We start from the raw sequence: 22,321 nt of genomic DNA on the forward strand, positions 1-22,321 counted from the left end.
TCAGTTCTTTCTCAGAAGGCAGATGGCATTTTTCATCCTGAGTCTCTGGGATTGTCTTGGATCACAGCATTGCTGCTTTCTCCTGTTTTTGGATTAGAACCTGGGAGTACTGACCCTTGAGTTCAATGCCTTCTCCTTGCTGGTTCCCCTGCAGGGGAGTTTCCAGAGCTGTGTATGTGTGCATTCTTGGCTTCCGCAGGGCTTGGCTTCTTGTCCAGAGAGCAGGGTGGGATTGAGATAGCTTAAGGGAACTGAAAGGGTTTTCTCTGCCTTGGAAAGGCCTTGATTAGCTGTCATGATTTGAGTATGGGCCCAGGAACTGAAAGCTTCAGATTTCAAAGGGAACTTAGAAGTCATCTAGTCCATCTCTATCATTTTATAGATGATAAAAATGAGATCTACAGATGTGAAGATTGACAAAAGTAGTGAGTGGTAAAACTGGGACCCCCACGTCTTCCACCTAGAAGTCTCTTTTCACTTCACATTTCTCCCTTGATAGGAAGAAATCAGGGAACAACTTAAAATTGGTAGGACGTTGGAAAGGTGGGCTTCTGAAGATGCCTCAGGCTGTCTGTCCTGAAAGAGAGAGGGATGAGTATCTTGGGAGGACCTTGTAATAGTCTTTGGGGGTGGGTACAGCTAGATGGCTCAGTGGTTAGAGAGCCAGGCCTGGAGATGGGAGGTTCTGCATTCTAATTTGATCTCAAACATTTCCTGGCTGTGTGTCCCTGGGCAAGTCACTTCACCCCAATTCCCTAAGCCCTTATTGCTCTTCTGCTTTGGAACTAATGCTTAGTATAGATTCTAAAGCAGAAGGTAAGGGTGAAAAAAAAGTCTTTGAGGTATTATGTGTAGGCCAGGAACAGGCTAAGAGGACAGTGGGAGGGTTTTAGGTCAGGCTATAGAAGAGCTTCTTGGTAATGAGAATTGTGAACCAAAATGGTGGGTCAAAGGGTTGTGGAGCCTCCTCTAGTGAATTTTCTTGTTAAGAAAGGCAAATGCATCTGTTTCCCCTGGGCTGGTTTGAATGAAAACAGGAAAATGGGCCTGGAGCTCTTTTGAGTCCCACTTCCAGTAGCAGGAGCTAGGAGGGTGCCAGGTAATGGGAAAAGCGGGTCTGTTCCTCACTCTGAAGTTTGGTCAGCAAAATGCTCCTGGAACCAGCCCTGCTGGGATAGGAGCTGGAGGGGAGACAGGCAGAGAGGGTGAGGAAGGGGGTGAAGAGCTGGGGGGCAGTATGGGGGCCAAGGGCAGTATTGATGTCTCTAGGCTGAAGAGCGGCATGGAAACATTGAAGAGCATCTTCGGCAGCTGGAGGCACAGCTAGAAGAGAAGAACCAGGAGCTGGCCAGGGTGAGTGGCCCCTGCTATGGTGTATGAGAAGAAGGGGCCCCAGTCAGCTTCTCAATGTGATCCTGAACAACCGATGGGTGTGGAGGTCCTGGAGGGACTGGGATAGAGTGGGGACAGTCTGGGCTTGCTATTTTGGGGGTGGCAGCCAGATGTGAGGGCAGGAGTACAGAGGGTATGTCCAGATATTGGGGCAAGAGTTCAGGGGGTATGTCCAGATGTTGGGGCTGGACAACAAAGGGTATGCCAGATATTGGGGCAGGAGTTCAGGCAAGTATATTTGGATGTTGGGGCAGGAGTTCAGGGGGTATGTCCAGATGTTGTGTCAAGAGTTCAGTGGATATGTCCAGATGTTGGGGCAGGAGAACAAAGGGTATGCCAGATGTTGTGTCAAGAGTTCAGTGGGTATGTCCAGATGCTGGGGCAGGAGAACAAAGGGTATGCCAGATATTGGGGCAGGAGTTCAGGCAAGTATGTTTGGATGTTGGGGCAGGATTTCAGGGGGTATGTCCAGATGTTGTGGCAAGAGTTCAGCGGGTATGTCCAGATGTTGGGGCAGGAGTTCAGGCAGGTATGTCTGGATGTTGGGGCAGGAGTTTAGGGGGTATGTCCAGATGTTGGGGCAAGAGTTCAGGCAGGTACTTTCAGATGTTGGGGCAGGAGAACAAAGGGTATGTCAGATGTTGGGGCAGGAGTTCAGGTAGGTATGTCCAGATGTTGGGGCAGGAGTTTAGGCAGGTATGTCTGGATCAGTGATTCCCAAAGTGTGCGCCACCGCCCCCTGGTGGGTGCTGCAGCAATCCAGGGAGGTGGTGATGGCCACACTTTTTTTGTATTACATTCTATTCTGAGTCCAATAAATAGTTTCATAATTTCCAGGGGGTGCTAAGTAATATTTTTTTCTGGAAAGGGGGTGGTAGGCCAAAAAAGTTTGGGAACCACTGGTCTGGATGTTGGGGCAGGAGTTCAGGGGGTATGTCAGATGTTGGGCCAAGAGTTCAGGGAGTATGTCCAGGTGTTGGGGCAGGAGTTCAGGTGGGTATGTCTAGATGTTGGGGCAGGAGTTGAGAGGTATAGTCAGGTGCTAAGGATGGGGATCTCTGGAGGGAGTACAACAAACATTGAGGTGGAAGGTGTGTTTTTTGGAGGATCGAGGTAGCTTTATAGATAAATCGAGCACTTCTCAAGCATTTATCACGTGCTGGGTATTGAGAACCCAAAAAAGGTTGTATTCTAATGGGGCAAGACAACAGACAATAGGGAGCTGGAAAGTGGGGAAGGTGTGGGGAGAATTGGGGAGGGAAATTGAGGAAACTGAGGGAAGTTGAATGGAGGTTGGGCTCCAAGGAAGGTTAAGGCAGAAAGGACACCTATCAGAGCCAGGGAGCTAGGGGTGGAATACATTTCTTCTAACAAGATGGGTCACTCAGAGAAGAGGGCCATGGTGAGAGGGTTTCAGGGAGACAGATGGATGCTTGGACAAGATAAAACCAAAGAGGAGGGCCCAGGAGCAGATTCCCAGAAGTGATGCCATTAGGAAGGAATTGAGGCAGAGAGAGGGAGGATTAAGTGAAGTTCTAGCTTCTTGAGAGTTCTCTAAGCCCCACGGGGTTTGTGGGTGCCATGCGGCTTGTCTCATGGCAGGTACGCCAACGGGAAAAGATGAATGAAGACCACAATAAGCGTCTCTCAGACACCGTAGATCGGCTACTGAGTGAGTCCAATGAACGGCTGCAGCTACACCTTAAGGAGCGGATGGCTGCTCTCGAGGAAAAGGTATGGCTGAGGGCTGGGGTTGTGGCCAGGCAAGAGAGGTGGAGAGGGGACCCTGAGAACCCCAGTTTCTTCTTCTCTGGGTCAGGGTGGGGGAAGGAGGGGCAAGGAGGGGGAGAGACAGAGAGAAAGAGAAAGGGAGAGAGAAAGAGAGAGAGAGAGAGAAAGGAAGGAAGGAAGAAAGATAGGAAGGAAGAAAGGAAGAAAGAAAAAAGGAAAGAGAGAGGGAGTTAGCCAGGTTTCCTGAATCTGATCCTTGGCACCCTGGGGCTCTCCTTTTCCCTCCAGAATACACTCATCCAGGAGCTGGAGAGCTCCCAGAGGCAGATTGAGGAGCAGCAGCACCACAAGGTACCTGCTTGCTGTTGCCACCTTCCCAAATGGCCTGACAGAGCTGTTAGAGGTGGCCCAGGGCTCGGGGGCTGGGGCTGGGAAGTCTTTCTAGACTTAGTTTAGTGGTAGTGGTCCCTGAGAGATAGACTCCTCAGGAGGGCTGGGCTGTGGCATTTTGCTAATGTGGCTCCCTACCCCAGTTCTTGTGAGAGATGCTCTCTGAGGTTCTTATTTAGGATTACAGCCTCCTAGCTTTTAGATCAGCTTGTTGTACCCCCTCATTTTACGGATGAGGAAGCTGAAGCCCACAGAGGAAAGGAAGGGCTTGCTCCAGGTCACACAAATATCTCCCTGGGCTAGTGTTTGAACTCAGATCTTTGGAGGCCAAATCCAGTGTTCTTTCTGCTTGAGGAGATCTTCTGGCCTCGGACCCTAGCAGGTATTATTATTGTGATGGCAGGGATTATTTGGTCTTGTTGTACTTATGTTAGTGAGTGCCAGCTCTGCCTACAGGGCAAAGAGGCTTGTGCAAAGCCTATCTGTTGGAAACTCTCTGGAACAAGGAGGTCCTGGAACTGAATTTCTGCTCTTCCCCACCCCGTGAGCCAGGCCTGTTTCCTGTGTCTGGGAGTGCCAGTTAGTGTGTGGCAGTGGAGATTCTGAGACTGGCAGGAGGGGGACTCGATGGGATTGGACCGCAGCACTCCCCGACTCTGCTTCTCCCCTGAAGTGTTCTCAGGAATTCTTTTGGAGATCTGCCTCTAGTCCCTAGCAGATCCCACTATGAAGCATGCCGCCTTCAGCAATAAGCTTCCCCGTCAGGTGTCATACGGGACTTTGCTTTGTATTTCTCGAAGGTCCTTCTGAAATATTGTGTGTTCTAGTGATCTGTAAAGTGTCAAGTCAACCTCTCTACTAGACTGTAAGCTCCCCGAGGGCAGAGACTATTCTTTATCTCCCCTCACTCCCAGAGAGGATTTGGGGCCTGTTGTTGAGGGCAGGGACTCTGGACCCATTGAATCCATGTTAGTGGGGCTGTGGGACGTGGGCCTTCATTGGAGGGATGGTCTCTCAGGCTGAATTTCTGACAGATCCTAGTCCATTCCCTCACCCCAGCCCCGTTTCCTCGATGTGGGTCAGACGGCAGGTGTGTTGGGCAGGTCTCTGGGAGCTCCTCTCTTAGCCTTAGTACTCTTGGACCAGCCCTCTGCCAGGACCCTTGGCTGATTGTCTGTCTGATCCTTTAATCATGCGGTGTCAGGAACGGGCCTAGATTGGGGCTTCTGGGGTGTGGCCTGTGCTGAGTTCTTCTTTACCCTTCCTTGACCTCCACTTTCCCCTCTCTGCTGCCCTCTCTTTGCCCCAACCCAACCCCCACCATCCCCTCTGTGACCCCCACCCTCCCTGGGTTGGCCTGGCACAGGGCCGCCTTTCAGAAGAGATTGAGAAGCTACGCCTGGAGGTGGACCAGCTGAAGGGTCGAGGGGGGCCATTTGCAGATGGCGTCCATTCCAGGTACTAGAGTTGAGGAGTCTGGGTGCACTAGGAGGGGTCCCTGGAGCATCCCGCGAGAAGGGAACACTTCTCTGGATGCTGACCATCCTATGGTTCCTGGGATAATCCCCCTTTGAAAACGTCTGCCCTATAAAAACAAGACCTTCATCTTCCCGAAGATGAGGCCGCCAAGGCGCCCAGAGGTTGGCAGAAGACAGGTGGCATTTAAATGGCCCTTGAGGGTGTCGAGAACACCGCTTCCTCCCTCCAGCCCTGTGACACACGCCCTGTAAGCGTGATGATCCCTCTGGGGCAGCCGAGGAAATTGAGGCTTAGGCAGTCTAAGAAGTGACTTGCCCAAGGTTACACAGCTAGGACTGTGTCTGGGTTGGGGCTTGGACCCCAAGTCTTCTGATTTCCAAGTGTGATGTTCTTTCCCCTACCCCCTCACAGCACATCGGGACCGTCGGGACCGGGCCCTGCTCCCGGGGCCCGTCAGTCTGTTCATTCCTTCTTCCAGGGGAGCCACGTTATTTCTCTGCTTTGAAGGCTCTAGATTCTTGGGGTTAGAGAGTGAGCGCAGTGTCCGTCCTGGACACCTAGAATGATGGAGCTGCAAGAGACCTTAGTCAATCCCCCTCATCTTACAGATGAGCAAAGTAGAGCCCTGGAGGAGAAGCTACTTTTATTCCAAGACTCTCTTGAGGGAGGTTGGGAAGTAGATGATATACAAAGGAGATGGCCACTCATTCTCTTACCACCAGGCTCTCTATGGCACCTGCTGTGTTTCCTTTGCCACCCCCACAAAAGCCTCCCACTATCCAAACCACTATTTCCTGAGGTCTTATTTTCCTTTGACAGGGGTTTGGGTGGGAAGAATACGTGTATCATACGACTCAGGGTGCCACAAGCTTTGCCATTTTTTTTCTTTCTGCTGTTTTTGGGGTCTTTTGGTCTGTGCCCCAAACCTCTGGGCCCATGGAGGGGTTAATACTATGAGGAAAGCTAAACTGGAATCTCTGCTGCTCCCACCCCCATAACCACTCTGGGTGGTTTGATACAGGGTCCTGCAGCCTCCTAGTCTGCATCCCCCTTGGGGTCCTAAGCACATTGAGAGTGGTGAAGGGCCTTGGGGAGCTGAGGAATTAGCAGACATTAGAGATTAGTTCCAGGCCAAAGACGCTTCCTTAGCCTTCCCTTCTTTTGTGGTCTCCAGGCTTGACAGGCCCAGCTGGTAATCTAGCTCCAGGTAGACCACTGGGAGTGGGGAGGTCCAACCCAAACCTTCTCTGGTTCTGTCTGGTCCGGAAGGCATGACATCTGGGGTTTCCTGTGCTCAAGAGATATTCTCCCCTTCTTCCTCAGGTCCCACATGGGCAGTGCTGCGGACCTTCGGTTCTCTATGAGTGCCGGAGCCCACGCTCCTGCTGGCCCTACCCCCAGTCTTCACCGCAGATTTTCTGCCCTTCGGGAGGAGCCCACCAAGGTAAGGAGTGGAGGAGAGAAGCGGGGGAGGGCTCCCTTGGGACCTTTGGGGTCCAGCCTGCCGCGTGCCTGGCTCCAGTTACGCCGGCGGCTGGCGTGTGGTGCAAATCCTCACCCCCTCAGCCCTCCCCTCGACCACTGACAGCTGCAGCCTCGGGGGCTCAAGGCCGTCTGTCAGTGGTGACAGCTGCGGGGCCCCCAGGACCCCCTGAGCCTCCCTCCTCCCTGAGGAGGGGGAGAGGGGGATAGGCCTGGCAGGTGGCCAACCAGTTCCTGTGGCATCAGAGGTGTGTGAGTGTATGTGAGTGTGAGAGAGAGAGAGACAGAGAGACAGAGAGTGTGTGTGAAGGGGTTTGGTAGAGGTATCAGAAATGAGGCTGCCTTTTATTAGGGGGAAAGGGAGCTACTGAGGCCCTTGAAATTGTACCTGGAATTTCCTGGGAGGTAACTGAGAGCCAATGGGCTTCCTCTTTGCCTAGAAAGATGATTCCCTACAATGTGCTGCCTTATAGTTCCATATAGGAACTTCACCCAAGGCTTCACCCAAGGAGTCCTCTTTTTCCTCTCCTCTCTCTCCTTCATGGTGCTCAGACTGAGTAAAGGCTCTAAGGCCTGGGGAGGGTCCCCAGGTTGTAGTTGAACAGGAGATCATGCTCCCCGGGCTCTAGTGTCTTTGGGTGTGACAGTAACTCTCTGTCTCTTGCCTCCTTTACCTTCCCTCCTCGTTCTCTTCCTTTCCCCCCCATCTATCTCCACTCCAGTTTGGGTATCTAGGAAAGAATTACCAAAGGGAGTGGGTGAATCCCAGCCCGAAATGGCAGAGTACAGATACTGAGAGAAGCCTGCCACTCAACCGGAGGCACTGCTGTGCCTTCTTTTAATTTCTCCTTTGTTTTAAGGATCTAAACACAATTCTACTGGGGGATGTCGGGGAGGGAGACCAAAAGCTTTTCAAGGTCCATCTCTGGATTCTGTGATGTATAACAGCTTTGGATGAATGAAGATGGCTCACTCCTCTCCTGTGTAGCAAAGGATAGTGGTGTGTGTGTGTGGTGGTGGTGGGATGGGTAGAGGATGAGGAGAAGGGGTGAGGACCTGAAGGGGGTTCTGCTACCTCAGCTGGGTGTTTAATTGCCACTCTTTCCTTTTCCTACTCCCCAAACCATGTTAAGGACTGGGAGCCATCGCCACTCTCCGGGGTGCTGGCTTCCACGGCCGCCCCCGCCTTTGATAGTGACCCTGAGATCTCAGACGTGGATGAGGATGAGCCAGAGGGGCTGGTGGGCTCTGTGGGTGTCATCTCTCCCAGTGGTCACTCAGATGCTCAGACCTTGGCCATGATGCTTCAAGAACAGCTGGACGCCATCAATGAAGAGATCAGGTTTGAGGCAAGGCCAGCCTGATTGGGGGCAAGGGAACAGTGATAGAGGTTGGAGGGAGATTTTTGAATCTGAGTACAGGGAATAATGTAAATTATATGATACTTTGCAAATATAGTATATAATTGTATATAAGCTGGGGAGACAAACCTGGAGTCAGCTCAGGAATTCCATTTTGTAACACAGGGTATCACCAAGGCTGTTCATCTCAGTGGAGAGTTCCGGATGCCTTCATTTGGGTTCTTAGAACCGCAGTGGGGTCCGAAGGGGAAAATAATGGTCTATCTGACTGGATTGGTTTTCAAAGTAGGGAAATTAGGAAGAGGAAAGAGTTGTAGGGCCCGTGGGAGAAGGATGCTGCTTGCCTTTCTTGGCTGGCTCCCAAACTCCTCTGCTCTCCATGGAATTTCAAAGGAGACACTGATGAGAAACCAGGAACCAGGAGTGTTGTCATGATCCCGGGGCAGGAGGCGGGGGGGCTGGTAGCTGGTAGTGCCTCAGAATGTAAGATCATGGATCTGAAGTGGAATGGATCTCATAGGCCATGTAGTATAATCCAGATGAGGAAACTGAGGCAGAGGGTCATGAAACAGTGTATCCAAGGCCACAGAGTCAGTTTGGGTGAGACCTCAGACCCCTGGCCCAATCCACCTTCCAGCCTTTGCTGTGTACCTTTCTGGAGGCTGTTGTTGTGAAGCTTGGGGTGTAGATGAGGACAGTCCTGGAGCTAGGGGGAAGGTGGGAAGACTTCTGACTAGCAATTTGGGGAAATTCCACCCCTGCCAGGAGACACCAAGTGTAGCTTGGGAGGGTGGAGAGAGTTGAGTGACTTTGTATGATGTGATTTGGACGTGAAGGGATTTGGCATAGCAAATGCCCAAGTTTCCCTGGTATAGAGACTTTGTCCCTTTGGGTCAGAGAGCCTAATGGCCAAGTCTTTTCTTACCCACCAGGATGATCCAGGAGGAGAAGGAATCGACAGAGCTACGAGCGGAAGAGATCGAGACACGGGTAACCAGCGGCAGCATGGAAGCGCTGAACCTCACCCAACTGCGCAAACGCAGCTCAATCCCCACCTCGCTGACCGCCCTGTCTCTGGCCAGTGCTTCTCCACCCCTCAGTGGCCGCTCTACACCCAAACTCACCTCCCGCAGTGCAGCCCAGGACCTGGACCGGATGGGTGTCATGACCTTGGTGAGACCTGCCTCCTGGGTCTCCTGAATCTTCCTAGGAACCCAGGATGTCACGAGTCTCTGCTTTTGGAATTGATTAACATCTTGGGGCTGAGGTTGCCTTTGGCTGGGAGAGTCTTATTTCTCATATTTTCTGGGAGTAGGATGCTTTCTGCCCACGATGCCAGTCCTTAAGGTCAGGCTACTGACTTGAGTTTCTTGGGGACTGTGAGACATATCTCTGGGGGAGAGAGAGAATTAGCTGCTTTCCATGGAGATGTAAGTTATCCCAAAGATGGTTACTCCATCCGGGCCTAGGGGATAGCCCCCTCTTGTCATTCAAGAGAGATTTCTGTCTACTGAGAAAGTCAGGATCAAATTCTCTCTCACCCCCAAAGCTCTAAGTCTCTTGGCAATACCTTTTAAGTACTCTTTCTGGATACCCCAAGATCCTGTGGGCAACTGACCTGCAGGAATTAGAGGATGATAACATTTTGTAAAGACCCTCGAAGATCATCCAGCCCCACCTCTCTTTTTCCAAAGGGAGCTATCGAGAGGCTAAATGACTTGTCCCTTAAGGTCATGCACGTTGTAAGCTGGCAGAGCTGGGCTTCACGTTCATCTCCTCTGATGCCCTCTCCAGTCTCTTCCCACTAAATCATGCTGCCTCACCCTGTTGTCCTCTCTCATGCATGGGCCTGGCTGCCGGCTTTTAGAGTAGCTGGAGAGGAGTTTGTATGTTCCACTTTTCTTCTCTTTCTCTTGCAGCCGAGTGACTTGAGGAAGCATAGGAGGAAGCTACTGGTGAGTGCTAATGAGTAACCGGGGTACCAAGGGGTCACCTGGGATGCCTTGCTTCCCCTCATTCCCCAGCCCTGGACAGAGGGAACAGAGTCTGGGCAGACAGTGGAGACTGTGAAAGTCTGCCCTGAATCTGTCCTAATATCATTAAGCTACCTGTTCCCAGGTGGCTATCAAGAAATGTGTCTGGGGCAGCTAGGTGGACAGTTCCTAGCTGGGTGACCCTGGGCAAGTCACTTAACCCTCACCGTCTAGCCCTTATTGCTCTTCTGCCTTGCAAACCATACTTAGTATCCATTCTAAGACAGAAGGTAAGGGCTAAAAAAAAAGAAAGAAAGAAAGAAAGAAAGAAAGAAAGAAAGAAAGAAAGAAAGAAAGAAAGAAAGAAAGAAAGAAAGAAAGAAAAGAAATGGATACTACCTTTCCTTGACCTTTCCTGACCTCATGATTGTCCAGTTCCCTAAGACCCAGGGGAGGCCTCTCCTTCCCATTCAGTGAACCCTCCAGGCTCTGCCTTCTTGGAGGCGCTGGCCATTTGGGTCAGTGGATAGAGGCTGACTGGTTGGCAGGCAACGGCATCTCTGCCCTGCTTCCCTCATGGCTTCACTGTCTGTTTAGTCACCAGTGGCTCGGGAAGAGAACCGAGAAGATAAAACCACCATAAAATGTGAGACTTCTCCTCCTTCCTCACCCAGGACTTTGCGGTTAGAGAAGCTTGGTCATCCGGCCCTGAGCCAGGATGAAGGTAAAAGGTAGGTGGAGCAGGGCTCACCTCTGTTCCTTTGCCTTCTTCCTACCACCAAATCATTCTCTCAACAAATCTGTATTGTGCCCCTTTGACATACAGTCTATGGAGTATACAAAGAAGTCTGAAACATAGTCCTGTCCTCATAGAGATTAAACTCTAGTAGAGGATCTCACCCATATCCCTGCCCATAGACAGGAGGGTGTCCCACCTATCCCAGGCACATAGAACTCTGAGCCTCTCCTCGAAGCATCTCCAAAGAAGGAGATGGCCCCAAACCTCTCCCGGCCACTTGTTACATTGCTTTCACCCTAAAAAGATAGTTCTCAGTTTCCTCTGCTCCTCTCACCCTCTTGGCTTCTGTCCTCTAGTTCCTTGGATGACCAAGGCAGTAACCCCAGCAGCAGCAACAGCAGCCAGGACTCCCTGCACAAGGGCACCAAGCGCAAGGGAATCAAGTCATCCATTGGTCGACTCTTTGGGAAGAAAGAGAAGGGAAGGCTGATCCAACTGAGCCGAGAAGGAGCCACAGGCCATGGTCTCTGCTCTGCCTTAGCAGAGTTTGGGAATGGGGAGAATGCATGGGAGACTGGGAACAAGAAGAATTGCTTGAGACTCCTGGAGAGATCTAGAAAAGCATGAGAGAGAGAGAGAGAGAGAGAGAGAGAGAGAGAGAGAGAGAGAGAGAGAGAAATGGAGAGAGAGTGTGAGAGAGGGAGAGAGAGAGAAAGAGTATGAGAGAGAGAAAGAGAGAGAGAAGGCGAGAGAGAAAGAGAGAGTGTGTGTGTGAGTGTGTCGGGATAGTTAGTTAGTTCTTGACTGTGGCTTATTCCAATTATATCTTGGCCTCAAGTTGATGGTACTGTCTGATGCTTAATGCCTTTTTGGCATTCAATTCAGTGAGGATTTATTAAGTGCTTACGGTGTGTCTAGTGATCATCTGTGGCATTATTACTAGCTCTATTTATTTTTACTCCTGAGCTCAGCCTGCAACCCAGTAGGAAGGAACTGGAAGGGAAGAATTTTTAATATCAAAATACTTAATTGCCATCCTCTACCACTGGAAAAGTGTGAGGCAGAAAGAAAGCTAGATGAGAGATAGAAAAGAATAGAGGTGGAGTGGAACTTTGCTCATGCTAGTGCTTAAAAAAAACCAAAAAACTCTTACCTTCTGTCTTAGAATCATGTCAGTTCTAAGAAGAGTGCTAAGGACTAGGCAATTAGGTTTAAGTCAGTAATGGGCAAACTATGATAGCCCACAGGCCAGATGGGGCCCCCTGAAATGTTCTGTCTGGCCAAGAGACATGATTCCTAATCTGACTAATACAATGAGTAGGATACAATACAATGAAACTTTGAAAGAGTTGCCTTAGAAACAGACTGACAGATGAGCATTTCCTTTCCTTTGGCCCCCTCTTTAAAAAGTTTGCCCATCACTGCTTTAAGTGACTTGCCCAGGGCCACACAGATAGGGAGTATCTGAAGATATATATATAGAAATACCAGGTCTTTCCAATTCCAGGCCTAGTGCTCTGTCCACTGTGCTACTTTGCTGCCCCCAGGCTAGTGCTTTGTAAGAATCTCAGATGTAGAGTTATCCATCTCTCAGCGTGCAAGGAGGAAGCAAGAAGTTGTGGATCAAGGGGAAGGGTTCCCAGAACCAGAATAGCTTTTCAGCTTTACCCTAGAGTTCTATCTCCCCAGTGGAGCTGCTGTTTTATATATAGATATAAAATTTCATAATGCTACCCACACCTATAATAATACTATATTCCCAAGGCAAATGGAATGCAAAATTATTGCATAGTTTACCATTTTGAATTTTCCATTTCATTGCCCTTCATCTATGAGTGGGGATAATGGAGATCATTCTTTATAAGATGTTGCTCCTTTCAGTGGATTGGCCACAGGGCTCTGGGACCAATTCAGAAATGGAGAAAACATGTTATTCAATGAATGAGAAGAGAATGAATGGATCTTTGTCTTATGCAAGTGAGCACTCCTGAAAGAAAGTGAGGAGGCTTCCCATCAATAAAGGGAAGTGTTTGTAAGCACCCTTAATAGCTTACATCTCTCAGCATCAGGACCTGGTGTTGGATTTTATTCATTCACATTTCTCTGTCTTATAGGAATGACAGGGTCTTCTTTCCTCCCCTAAATTAAACACCTTCAGGGCTCTATGTAACAGTAGGTACTTAATAAATGGTGGCTTAATATATTTAAGAATAGGCGCTCTCCTGGCTATTGCCAGCTGGGAAAACTTCTGCCCAATAGGTTCAGAAGACACCCCAGATATCAGGAATCCAGAGATGGCTTTGGGGTATAGGCATAGTAATCATCTGGGTAAAAGGAGCCCCCAAGCAAGCCTGTATCTGCAGCCATGGGCTAGGCTCCTTCTTGCCCTTGTTTTTTTCCCCCGTTTTGCCTAGGGCTTCTAGGGTGGGACTTGTGGGGTAACAGAAGTGTTGTGATATCACTCTGGCTGGGTGTTGAGGTGGAAAGGGGACAGAACAGAGTTGGGGAGCTGGGTAGAGGTGGAATCTGGAAGCCACTGTACTAACCAGTGGTGGGAGAGAATCCTCAAGGCTCTGGACAAATGGTTCTCATTTCTGTCTTGACTAGAGGCTGCCTTTGATTCGCTCCCTGATGTGGTTTGGATTTTGGTAAGATAAGTCAAGGGCAGGTCTGCATGGGAGACTGGACACTGATATCCCCATCACTTCCCTTCTAGTTCTTCTGTCAGAGTCAGAGGTCAATCTGCAGGAGCCCCTGGTGCCTGCCAAGCTGGGAACCCAGGCTGAGAAGGACCGGCGCTTGAGAAAGAAGTAAGGTCTGAGGGGTCTGGCAGCCTTTCCTTTCCATCTGCCATCCACTCTCAAGCGCCAACCCCCTAAGGGCTTTTGGGGTCGAGCCCAATGATTAGTCTTTCCATCCAGCCCTGAATTACACTTAAGGGACTGCTTGAGGAGAGAGGCAGGGACTTTGGATGAGCTCTAGAAGGAAGAGTCAAGAATATAAAGCTCTGTTTTATTCTGAGATGATCAGCATGTCAATTCTGGGGCTGGTAATATAGTAATTGGGTAAGAGCACAGGACCTCTTTCATTCTGAATAGGGCAGAATTAATATTTAGGGGGCTAATGTAGTTGTTTCCAGGGTTGGGCCGGGGAGAAGTTAGGATAGATACCCTAGTTCCTATTTCAGGAGCTTCCAGGGTCAGTGGGTAGTGAGCACAAAAAAACACCAGGCTAGATCCCCTCTGAATTTACTTTGCTCCCTTCCTGCCAGACACCAGCTTCTTGAGGATGCACGCCGGAAGGGAATGCCTTTTGCCCACTGGGATGGCCCCACCGTGGTCTCATGGCTGGAGGTGAGGCAGGGCAGATGGTGAGACACCGTGGGATATGGCTGGCAAGGATGTTCCCATTGGGGAAGGAGAGAAGGGGCCAAGACTCCCTGATTAGGGGTGGCGTGATGTCCCTAGGACCTCTAATGCTGATTCCCTGGAGTCCCGGCTTGTTGCCACAATTCTTGGCAGTGTTAGGCTCTCTGTTCCTCTGAGTTATTTTGAAACACCAAATTGGTATTGCTAATGACTTTCAGTTTCTTCTGCCAGCCATTTAGGGGTAAGGCTAGGAAGGTTTCCCTGACGGTCATGAGCCCATTGTTCTGGACCTCTTCCATTCTCATCAGCAGCTGTAACCCTTACTATGGCCTTTCCTACAAGCACTAGCGAGGTGTATGACCATGGCCAAATTACATAAGCCCCCTGGGCCTCCTGTTCCTCATGACCAATAGAAGGGAGGGAATATTTGGACTAAATGGAGTCTAAGGACACTTCTTCCTCTCAAATTCTCTGACCTCCAAGTTGCCTCAGTTCCAAGGGGGTGGGTTTTGGGAGAGGAAGACAGGAAGCCTAAAGGTTACCTCTTAGTGATTCATGGTTTTTGGGAAAGGAAGGAAAATGAAGGGATGGGGAGCTAACCCACTCTTTTTTTCTGTTGGCAGCTGTGGGTGGGAATGCCAGCCTGGTATGTGGCTGCCTGTCGAGCCAATGTCAAGAGTGGTGCCATCATGTCGGCTCTCTCAGACACAGAGATCCAGCGGGAGATCGGCATCAGCAATGCCCTGCACCGACTCAAACTTCGGCTGGCCATCCAGGAGATGGTGTCACTGACTAGTCCTTCAGCCCCACCCACCTCTAGGACGGTGAGCAGAAGTCCCTTCCACCCCAGGAGCTTGTAGAGTGCTTCTTCCAGGATTGCTATTGTTCTTTGCTACTGGCTTTAAATCCAGGAAAAGCCTGCCAGGCTGGATGGAATTCTCCTCACTTGTGGACTTTGCTTGCCTAATGTTGGCTTCCATGGGGAGTACATTGGGTAGAACTTCCTTGAGTTGAGTACATTGAGCTAGTCCCCTTGGTGTCCCTCACAACCTTTGGCAAATCACAAAAACTTGGAGCCTCAGTTTCCTCATTTGTAAAAAATGAAAAATTTGGACTAGCAGACATCTAGTTTGGAGTAAATGACCGACCTCTATAAAGTTTCTTCTAGATCTTGTGATCTTCTGAAGTCTCCAGTTTCTTTTCTTCCTAGAAAACAGCATGGTTTAGACCAGTCTAGAATGGGCCAGGGTAGGGGAGTTTGAAGAAGAACGAGGGAACAGAGGAAAGAATTTATTGAATCTTCCTGGTCTCAGGAAAAGACCATGTCTTTAGGGACATTTACTAGGAAACTTGATGATTACCCTTTGGGACTTCATGTTTTTGGGGAAAGGGAGTAAAATGGAATGATTGGGGGCCAACCTGCTCTTTAAAAAAAGGGGGGGATAAAAATACTTTCCTAGTGTTCAGCTTAGTGCTTGTTTGATCTCTAGGAAGACTCTTTTTGCCTTTGTTTTTTCCATGCTCCTTGGTCCTTGTACAAGCCTCAGTGAGGCTTCTGTGCTGCATTTCCTTTTGAGGAGACAAACCTGTAAAGATTCTTACCCATTATCTGGGAATCTTTTGGAGAAGATACAAAAGATACAATGGTCTCCCTCAAGGGAAGCTCAAGGGTAATGATGGGAAAATGGAATTGGCCAAACAGTGACCTCTCTTTTTCTTCAGAGGCTTTGCTGTGAAAAAGACTATAAGTGAATAAGCATTTAGAAAAATCCAAGTGTTTTCCTCCTTCAGTGTTCAATGTCTGGGAGGCCAGGAAGTTGGTGGTTTGGGTTGGTGGGTTCCAGAAGGCTCCTTGGCAGGGAAAGACATGGTGCAGAGAGATGGCATTGGTTTCTCTCTGCTCCAGACTCCTTCCTGGGGCCTAATTGTTTTATCATTGTCCCCTTTGCCTTCCCAACTTTTTTCCTCACATTATTTTCAGTCCTCGGGGAATGTTTGGGTCACCCATGAGGAGATGGAGACGCTAGCAACGTCCACAAAAACAGTGAGTTTACTCTTCCACTCTGCAGCTTAGGGGTCAGAATCAGAGGGGTGGTGTCAAGAAATCTAGGGGCTCAGAGGACAGTGAAACTGGTGAATCTTAAATCTGGGAGAACCCTTCAACCATTCTATTTAGTTATCTTTGAAATGGAGAGGAAAGGGATAAGGGATAGGACTCCTCTCCATCAGTGCTCTTCTGGGGAGAGCTCATGAGCTCTGTCCCGGGCTGGTGCTGGAAAAGTGAGACTGGTGCTAAGCTAGGCATGGAGTGGAGAAAACTGGAAAGGGTTCAACTCAGGTTCTCCTGAACTATGATGCCAAAGGGGCCCCTAAACCATAGATACAACTCCTCCCATTGGATCATGGACCATGAGCAAGGGTATGGCTAAGAGAGAGTCTAGGGAACCTCATTATATTCTTACTGTCACTTTTCAGGAGAAACCCAAGAACATAGCACAAGTGTGTGTGTGTGTGTGTGTGTGTGTGTGTGTGTGTGTGTGTGTGTGTGTGTGTGACAGAGAAACGAAGAGAGACAGAGTAAGAGAGACACAGACACATAGAGAGAGAGAGAGAGAGATTGACTCATTTATGGCTTTGCTAATACACACTCACACTTACACTTACACTTTTCCCAAACAAATACATCACATACCTCCCACTCACTTTCCTGCTTATCGTTTTCATCTGAGAACTCCAAGTCTCATCCTTTTCCTTTTGCCCCCAGTTCAGCTGCCCCTTCAGGGCGGGTATATGCAGGCAGAGGTTGTGCCTTAATTGACTCAGTCTCTTTCTTCTGACATGCTGCACTTGCTCCTGCTAGGACAGTGAGGAGGGCAGCTGGGCTCAGGTAAGATGCCCTGCATGACTTCCTCAGAGGATTGACATGCAGGATATGAAGACCCCAGGAATTCCTCTCTCCACTCTTTCTAGTTAGGGGCTACTCCTTTCTGCTTGCCTACCCTCATATTTAAGTTCCCATTTCTGGTTTCATTCCCCAAAAGAGCCAAGACAATTAGACATTTATACACTCAAGGCAAGGTTTAAAAATTATTCACTGGCTTTTTTCTGTTCATTAGGAACATTGAGCCTTCACTATATACTACATGATTAACTTACTACAAAATAAAGGCCATGGGGAGTAGAATTTTCTGCCCTTGAAAAATGTGTATTTATAAAGAGTGACATTAAATCATCCCTTATGTGGCAGCAAAATAGCTCATTGGATAGTGTCAGGTCTACACTCAGGATGACCTGGGTTCAAATGTGGCCTCAGACACTTCCTAGTTGCATGACCCTGGGCAAGTCACTTAACCCACATTGGCTAGCCCTTACTGCTCTTCTGTTTTGGAATCAATACACAGGATTGATTCTAAGATGGAAGGTAAGGGTTTAAAAAAAAAACCTCCAAGCCAAAAACCATCTCTTAGAATTCCCCATTGTTTGCTGCATTCCAGATGACTGCCTCTTGTACGGCTTTGAGTCTTGCCTCCTAGATAAATAATTCAGAGGCCCGGAGGACTGGTTCTTCTAGGAGTACCAGGATACCTGGCAAGGCTGTGTATGTGGCGGGGCTAGCTGCTCCTAGCTCTTCTCCTGAGCTTTAGTCAAATCAGCTCTAGAATTGAGTCTCCTTCCCTGGAGAGGAGAAACAGTATGCAGACTGACTGATATCAGATTTTCCTCTCCTTTCCTTTGCCTGTTAAAAGTATCAGTCAACCAAGAAATAGTCTGTAATTGGAGAGCAAAGGCCCGAGTGGTAACTCACACACTAAACAGCCAGGCTTCAGGCAATGAAGAGTTGACTTTGCTTGTCATTGTTGATATATTATCAACTCTCAACGATTCACAGTAAGTGAATGAAATTCTTTGAGGACCATATTAGGTTTTCTATTAGAACATTCAATTGACCATCTATCAGCCTGAGCCAAAGAGAAGGGAAAGAGATGAATGACAAAACGAACATCAGCTTAGGCAATTGGAAAGAGATCTAATTTTAAATCATCCTTTCTACCCTGTCACCCTCACCCCAACCATAAAAAACCGTAGAGGAAAGTCAGTTATGAACCTTCTTTACTCCTTCCTGTGTAGAGGGTGGATTGTCTTCTAACCAAGTGTGACTGCTGCAAACTGCTCCATCCCTCCCCCTCTTGCTCCGGCAGACCCTGGCCTATGGGGACATGAATCACGAGTGGATTGGGAATGAGTGGCTCCCCAGCCTGGGCCTCCCCCAGTACCGCAGCTACTTCATGGAATGCTTGGTGGATGCCCGCATGCTGGATCATCTCACTAAGAAGGACCTTCGAGTCCATCTGAAGATGGTGGACAGCTTCCATCGGTGAGCTGTCTTACCCAGCCCTTTGTCTCTGGATGGGATGGTGCCTCCCCGGATCTGGTCATGGGCTACTTTGCTCAAGGAAACAAGCTGTTACTCTCTCTCTCAGCATCCTATTCCAATGGAATGTCCCTAAAGCTTCACTCTTAAGAAGTCCTTCTTTTATGTTTCGCTGTGGTTTCTCTCATTGTAGTTTTGAGGTGAGGGTCATGATCACACCTCATCACTAGGGGTATTCTGGGGAAGAGACTGGATAAATGCTTGACAAGGATATTGTAGGGAGGAGCCAGCTTTTGTCTGGGAAGCTAATTAAATGACCTCTGAGTTCAATTAGTCAGTCAATAAGCATTTATTAGATGCCTCCTGTGTGCCAGACATTGAGCTAGGTGCTGGGAATTGAAAGAAAGGTAGAAATATAGTCTCTGCCCTCAAAGAGCTCTCTCATTCTAACGGAGGAGACAATGTGCAAACAATTATGTACATGCAAGACATCCAGCATCACTGGATTACAGAGAATTGGGAGGGGGAGAGTCTAAGGAGACTGGAATTGGAGGGAGGATCAGCTAGTGAAGGGCATTAAGAGTCAGCAGAGGATTTAGTGGTGATCCTGAGAGACATCCTGTTCCCTTTGACCCTTAAATGTTGACATTAAAAGCCACTTCCCTATAGCAATTCTTACCCCTGCTTCTTTCTAGCTGATTCTTTGAGCCTCATTACTTTTTTTAAAACTTTTATCTTCTATTTTAAAATCAACACCTTGTATTAGTTCCAAGGCAGAAGAGTGGTAAGGTCTAGGCAATGCATGTTAAATGACTTGCTCAGGATTACATTACTTGGAAGTGTCTGAGATCATATTTGAACCCAGGACCTCCCATCTGTAGGCCTGGCTCTCAATCCACTGAGTCACCCCAAGTCTCTTTACTTTCCTCTTGACTGATCTTTTCTTGAATTGAGAATACAAAAATTGGATTCACTGCCTAAATCAAGCCCACATAAAGTAAAAATGTTATTATTTACCCATAACTATATTATGGTTCTCTAGAAGAGGCTCCCCCATCCTTTCTCTAAGCTGGAGCCCCCTGGGAGGAGGATATATATTTTTTAAACCCTTAACTTCTGTGCATTGACTCTTAGGTGGAAGAGTGGTAAGGGTGGGCATTGGGGGTCAAGTGACTTGCCCAGGACCACACATCTGGGAAGTATATGAGGTTGGATTTGAACCTAGGACCTCCCATCTTTAGGCCTGACTCAATCCACTGAGCTACCCAGCTAACACCCCCCACCTCCCCAGGAGGAGGATATTATCGAACTCACCAACACTTTTTTTCCAGATTTTTTTCATAAGTTTATGGTACATTGAAGCAACAGTGTGATACAGGGAACTCTTTTTTTAAAATATGAAACTTTTATTTAATTAATTAATTTAGAATATTTTTCCATGGTTACATGATTCATGATCTTTCCCTCCCCTCCTCCCATAGCCAACAAGCAATTCCACTGGGTTTTACATGTTTCATTGATCAAGACCTATTTCCATATTATTGATATTTGCACTAGGGTGATCGTTTAGAGTCAACATCCCCAATCATATCCCCATCGACCCATGTGATCAAGCAGTTGTTTTTCTTCTGCATTTCTGCTCCCACAGTTCTTTCTCTGGATGTGGATAGGTTCTTTCTCATAAGTCCCTCAGAAATGTCTTGGACCATTGCATTGATGCTAGTAGAGAAGTCCATTATATTCGATTGTGCCATGGTGTATCAGTCTCTGTGTATAGGGTTCTCTGATACAGGGAACTCTTGGGCTTTCATCTGAACCCAGGACCAGGTTCTGTCATGCCTTGAGTGGATGGAGGGAATAGGGAAGCTTCTCTAAAACTAATTTCTCTCTTTACCTTGTGGATTTGTCTTAAAAGGTTTTCTTGATTCCTATATCATAGGTCCTAGATCTTATCAAGCTAGATCTCATCCATTCTGACCCCCTTATTTTATAAGTGAGGAAATGGAGGCCCAAAGGTGAAGTGACTCATTCAGAATCACCCAGCATGTGGGTGGCACTCATCCTGGTCCCAGAACTGAGGTTTGTTCAATTCTATTCTAGTGCTGTCTCCACTGGGCCCTGCTGCCTTTTCTCCTGCAGTGCCAGGATGAAAGCTATCTCAGAAGCAAAGGCTTCCACCACCCATCAGGGCTCTAGAGTGCATCCTTTGTCTCCTAGAAGGAGCTTACCAGGCCCTCGGGCACCTGTTCCCTTCACTCCCCAGCTGAGTAACTGATAGGGTAGGGGGAGCTGGACAGCTCTCCTTTTCTGATCTGCTGACTGAACACATTCACCCTCTGCCCACACAACTGGAAGTGGGGGATGGAGCCTCTCAGTCCAACCACAAGGTCTTTTTGAGTCCTCTCTTCCTTCCCCAGGGGAAAGATACTTGGACTAGACAATTGGAGTAATAACCAAATAATACTCACACTCCTACAGTGCTTTGGACTTTCCAAATATCATTTATCACAACACCTCTTTGAGATGAGTCAAGCAGGGATGCTTATCCCCATTTAGGAAATCAGAAAATGAGTTAAGTGGTTTGCTCCAGAGCACACAGTGAGCTACAGAATCAGGGCTGGAACCCAGGTGTCCAGATTACCTTCTTGGTCCATCTCTTGGGTTGTCTGGCCATAGTCTTTTTTCTATAAGGATTTGAATGAAGTCCAGAGTCAGTGTTCTTGCTATCATACTGTGATAATGAGATTAATCCTTTTTCCTTTTTATAATACCCATTTTTTTCTCTTTTGTCCCCCTCCCCCAAAATTATACTCATTTATTAAGTGCTTACTATGTGCTTTTGAGAGGTAGCTTGGTCTGGTGGATATAGTGCTGGACTTGGAGTCAGGAAGCTCTGGGTTCAAAACCCACCTCAGATATTTGATAGCTGGGTGACTCTGGGCAAGCTTAAATGACTTCACCTGTAAAACTGGACAGTAATAGCTATCATATCTAAAGATATTGGTGAGAGAATTAAATGAGATGGTGCAAACTTTAACAAGAATAAGTACAATGATATAGACAGCATTTACATAACACTAAGAATTTAGGAAGTGCTTTATAAATATTATCTCAATTGATTTTCACAAAAACTCTGGGAGATAGTTGCTATTATTATCCTCATTTTGCAGAAGAGGAAGTGAAGGCAATCTGAATTTTAGTGACTTATCCATGTTCACATAGCAAGAAAGTATATTTGGCTGGATTTGAACCTGGGTCTTCCTGACTCCAGGTCCAGCACTCTGCCCACTATAGCACCTAGCTGCCTTAGGAGCAATGTTTTATAGCTCTGAATGCCAGCTATTGTTATTAGTAGGTCCTGGGGATACAAAGATTAAAAACTGCAGAATCCTTAGCCCCAATGCATATGTAATTCAGTAGATGGGGTGATACAGATATAGAAAGGTAAGGCAAGTTACATCAGGGCTGAGTATGAGGAAAAAGTCGAATGACATAAGAGGTTCTAGGAGAGGAAGAATTCTGGAGTTCTGGAGGAGGTGGCATCTGAGCTGGCATCTGAACAAGGAGGAGGATTTGATCAGATACAGATGTTTGTGTGTATGTGCACATGTGGTGCATTGGAGTAAAGAGAGGACAGGATCAGATCCAGGAACAGTCTAGCTACAGTGGCATATGCAAGAGATGAACATGAAATGTGGCTGGAAAGGTGGGTTGGAGACACATTATAGAGGGAATTCAGTGTCAACCTAAGGAATTTTGTGCTTTAATTCCGTAGGCAGTAGTGAACCTGAAAGTTTTTTTTTTATTGTAATGTGATGAGCTCAAACCCATACATTAGGAAGATTATTTTGGCCATGTTGGATAAGTGGATTGGATATCATCTTATCATAGTCAATTCAAACTCTTGTCCTCTGTCTATGTATATTCCTCCTAATTGCCTTAATAACGATAAAGTTCTTGGGAGTTATCATCTACCCAGGTAGGAATATAAACAGTTTAACCATAACAAATCACATATTTTCTCTTTGTTCACC

At 47.9% G+C, this 22,321-nt stretch overlaps 1 protein-coding gene across 10 annotated transcripts in view; it reads left to right on the plus strand.

The window, feature by feature from the left end:
* Positions 1-22,321, plus strand: part of PPFIA4 (PTPRF interacting protein alpha 4) — a 47,872-nt gene that overhangs the window by 12,167 nt on the left and 13,384 nt on the right. For 5 of the 10 annotated variants that reach the window (XM_044676829.1, XM_044676832.1, XM_044676830.1 and 2 more), the window contains 16 exons: positions 1,270-1,353; positions 2,995-3,126; positions 3,412-3,474; positions 4,880-4,971; positions 6,316-6,436; positions 7,608-7,816; positions 8,768-9,008; positions 9,755-9,790; positions 10,406-10,539; positions 10,904-11,070; positions 13,264-13,357; positions 13,819-13,900; positions 14,539-14,739; positions 15,897-15,959; positions 16,776-16,802; positions 18,115-18,290. In XM_044676829.1, the coding sequence (XP_044532764.1) occupies positions 1,270-1,353; positions 2,995-3,126; positions 3,412-3,474; positions 4,880-4,971; positions 6,316-6,436; positions 7,608-7,816; positions 8,768-9,008; positions 9,755-9,790; positions 10,406-10,539; positions 10,904-11,070; positions 13,264-13,357; positions 13,819-13,900; positions 14,539-14,739; positions 15,897-15,959; positions 16,776-16,802; positions 18,115-18,290 (1,922 nt within the window). The remainder of the gene's footprint in view (positions 1-1,269; positions 1,354-2,994; positions 3,127-3,411; positions 3,475-4,879; positions 4,972-6,315; positions 6,437-7,607; positions 7,817-8,767; positions 9,009-9,754; positions 9,791-10,405; positions 10,540-10,903; positions 11,071-13,263; positions 13,358-13,818; positions 13,901-14,538; positions 14,740-15,896; positions 15,960-16,775; positions 16,803-18,114; positions 18,291-22,321) is intronic. The other 5 variants (XM_044676831.1, XM_044676837.1, XM_044676828.1 and 2 more) reach the window with 4 other exon arrangements.

Source organism: Gracilinanus agilis, chromosome 4, assembly GCF_016433145.1.
Source record: "Gracilinanus agilis isolate LMUSP501 chromosome 4, AgileGrace, whole genome shotgun sequence".
Lineage (NCBI taxonomy): Eukaryota > Metazoa > Chordata > Mammalia > Didelphimorphia > Didelphidae > Gracilinanus > Gracilinanus agilis.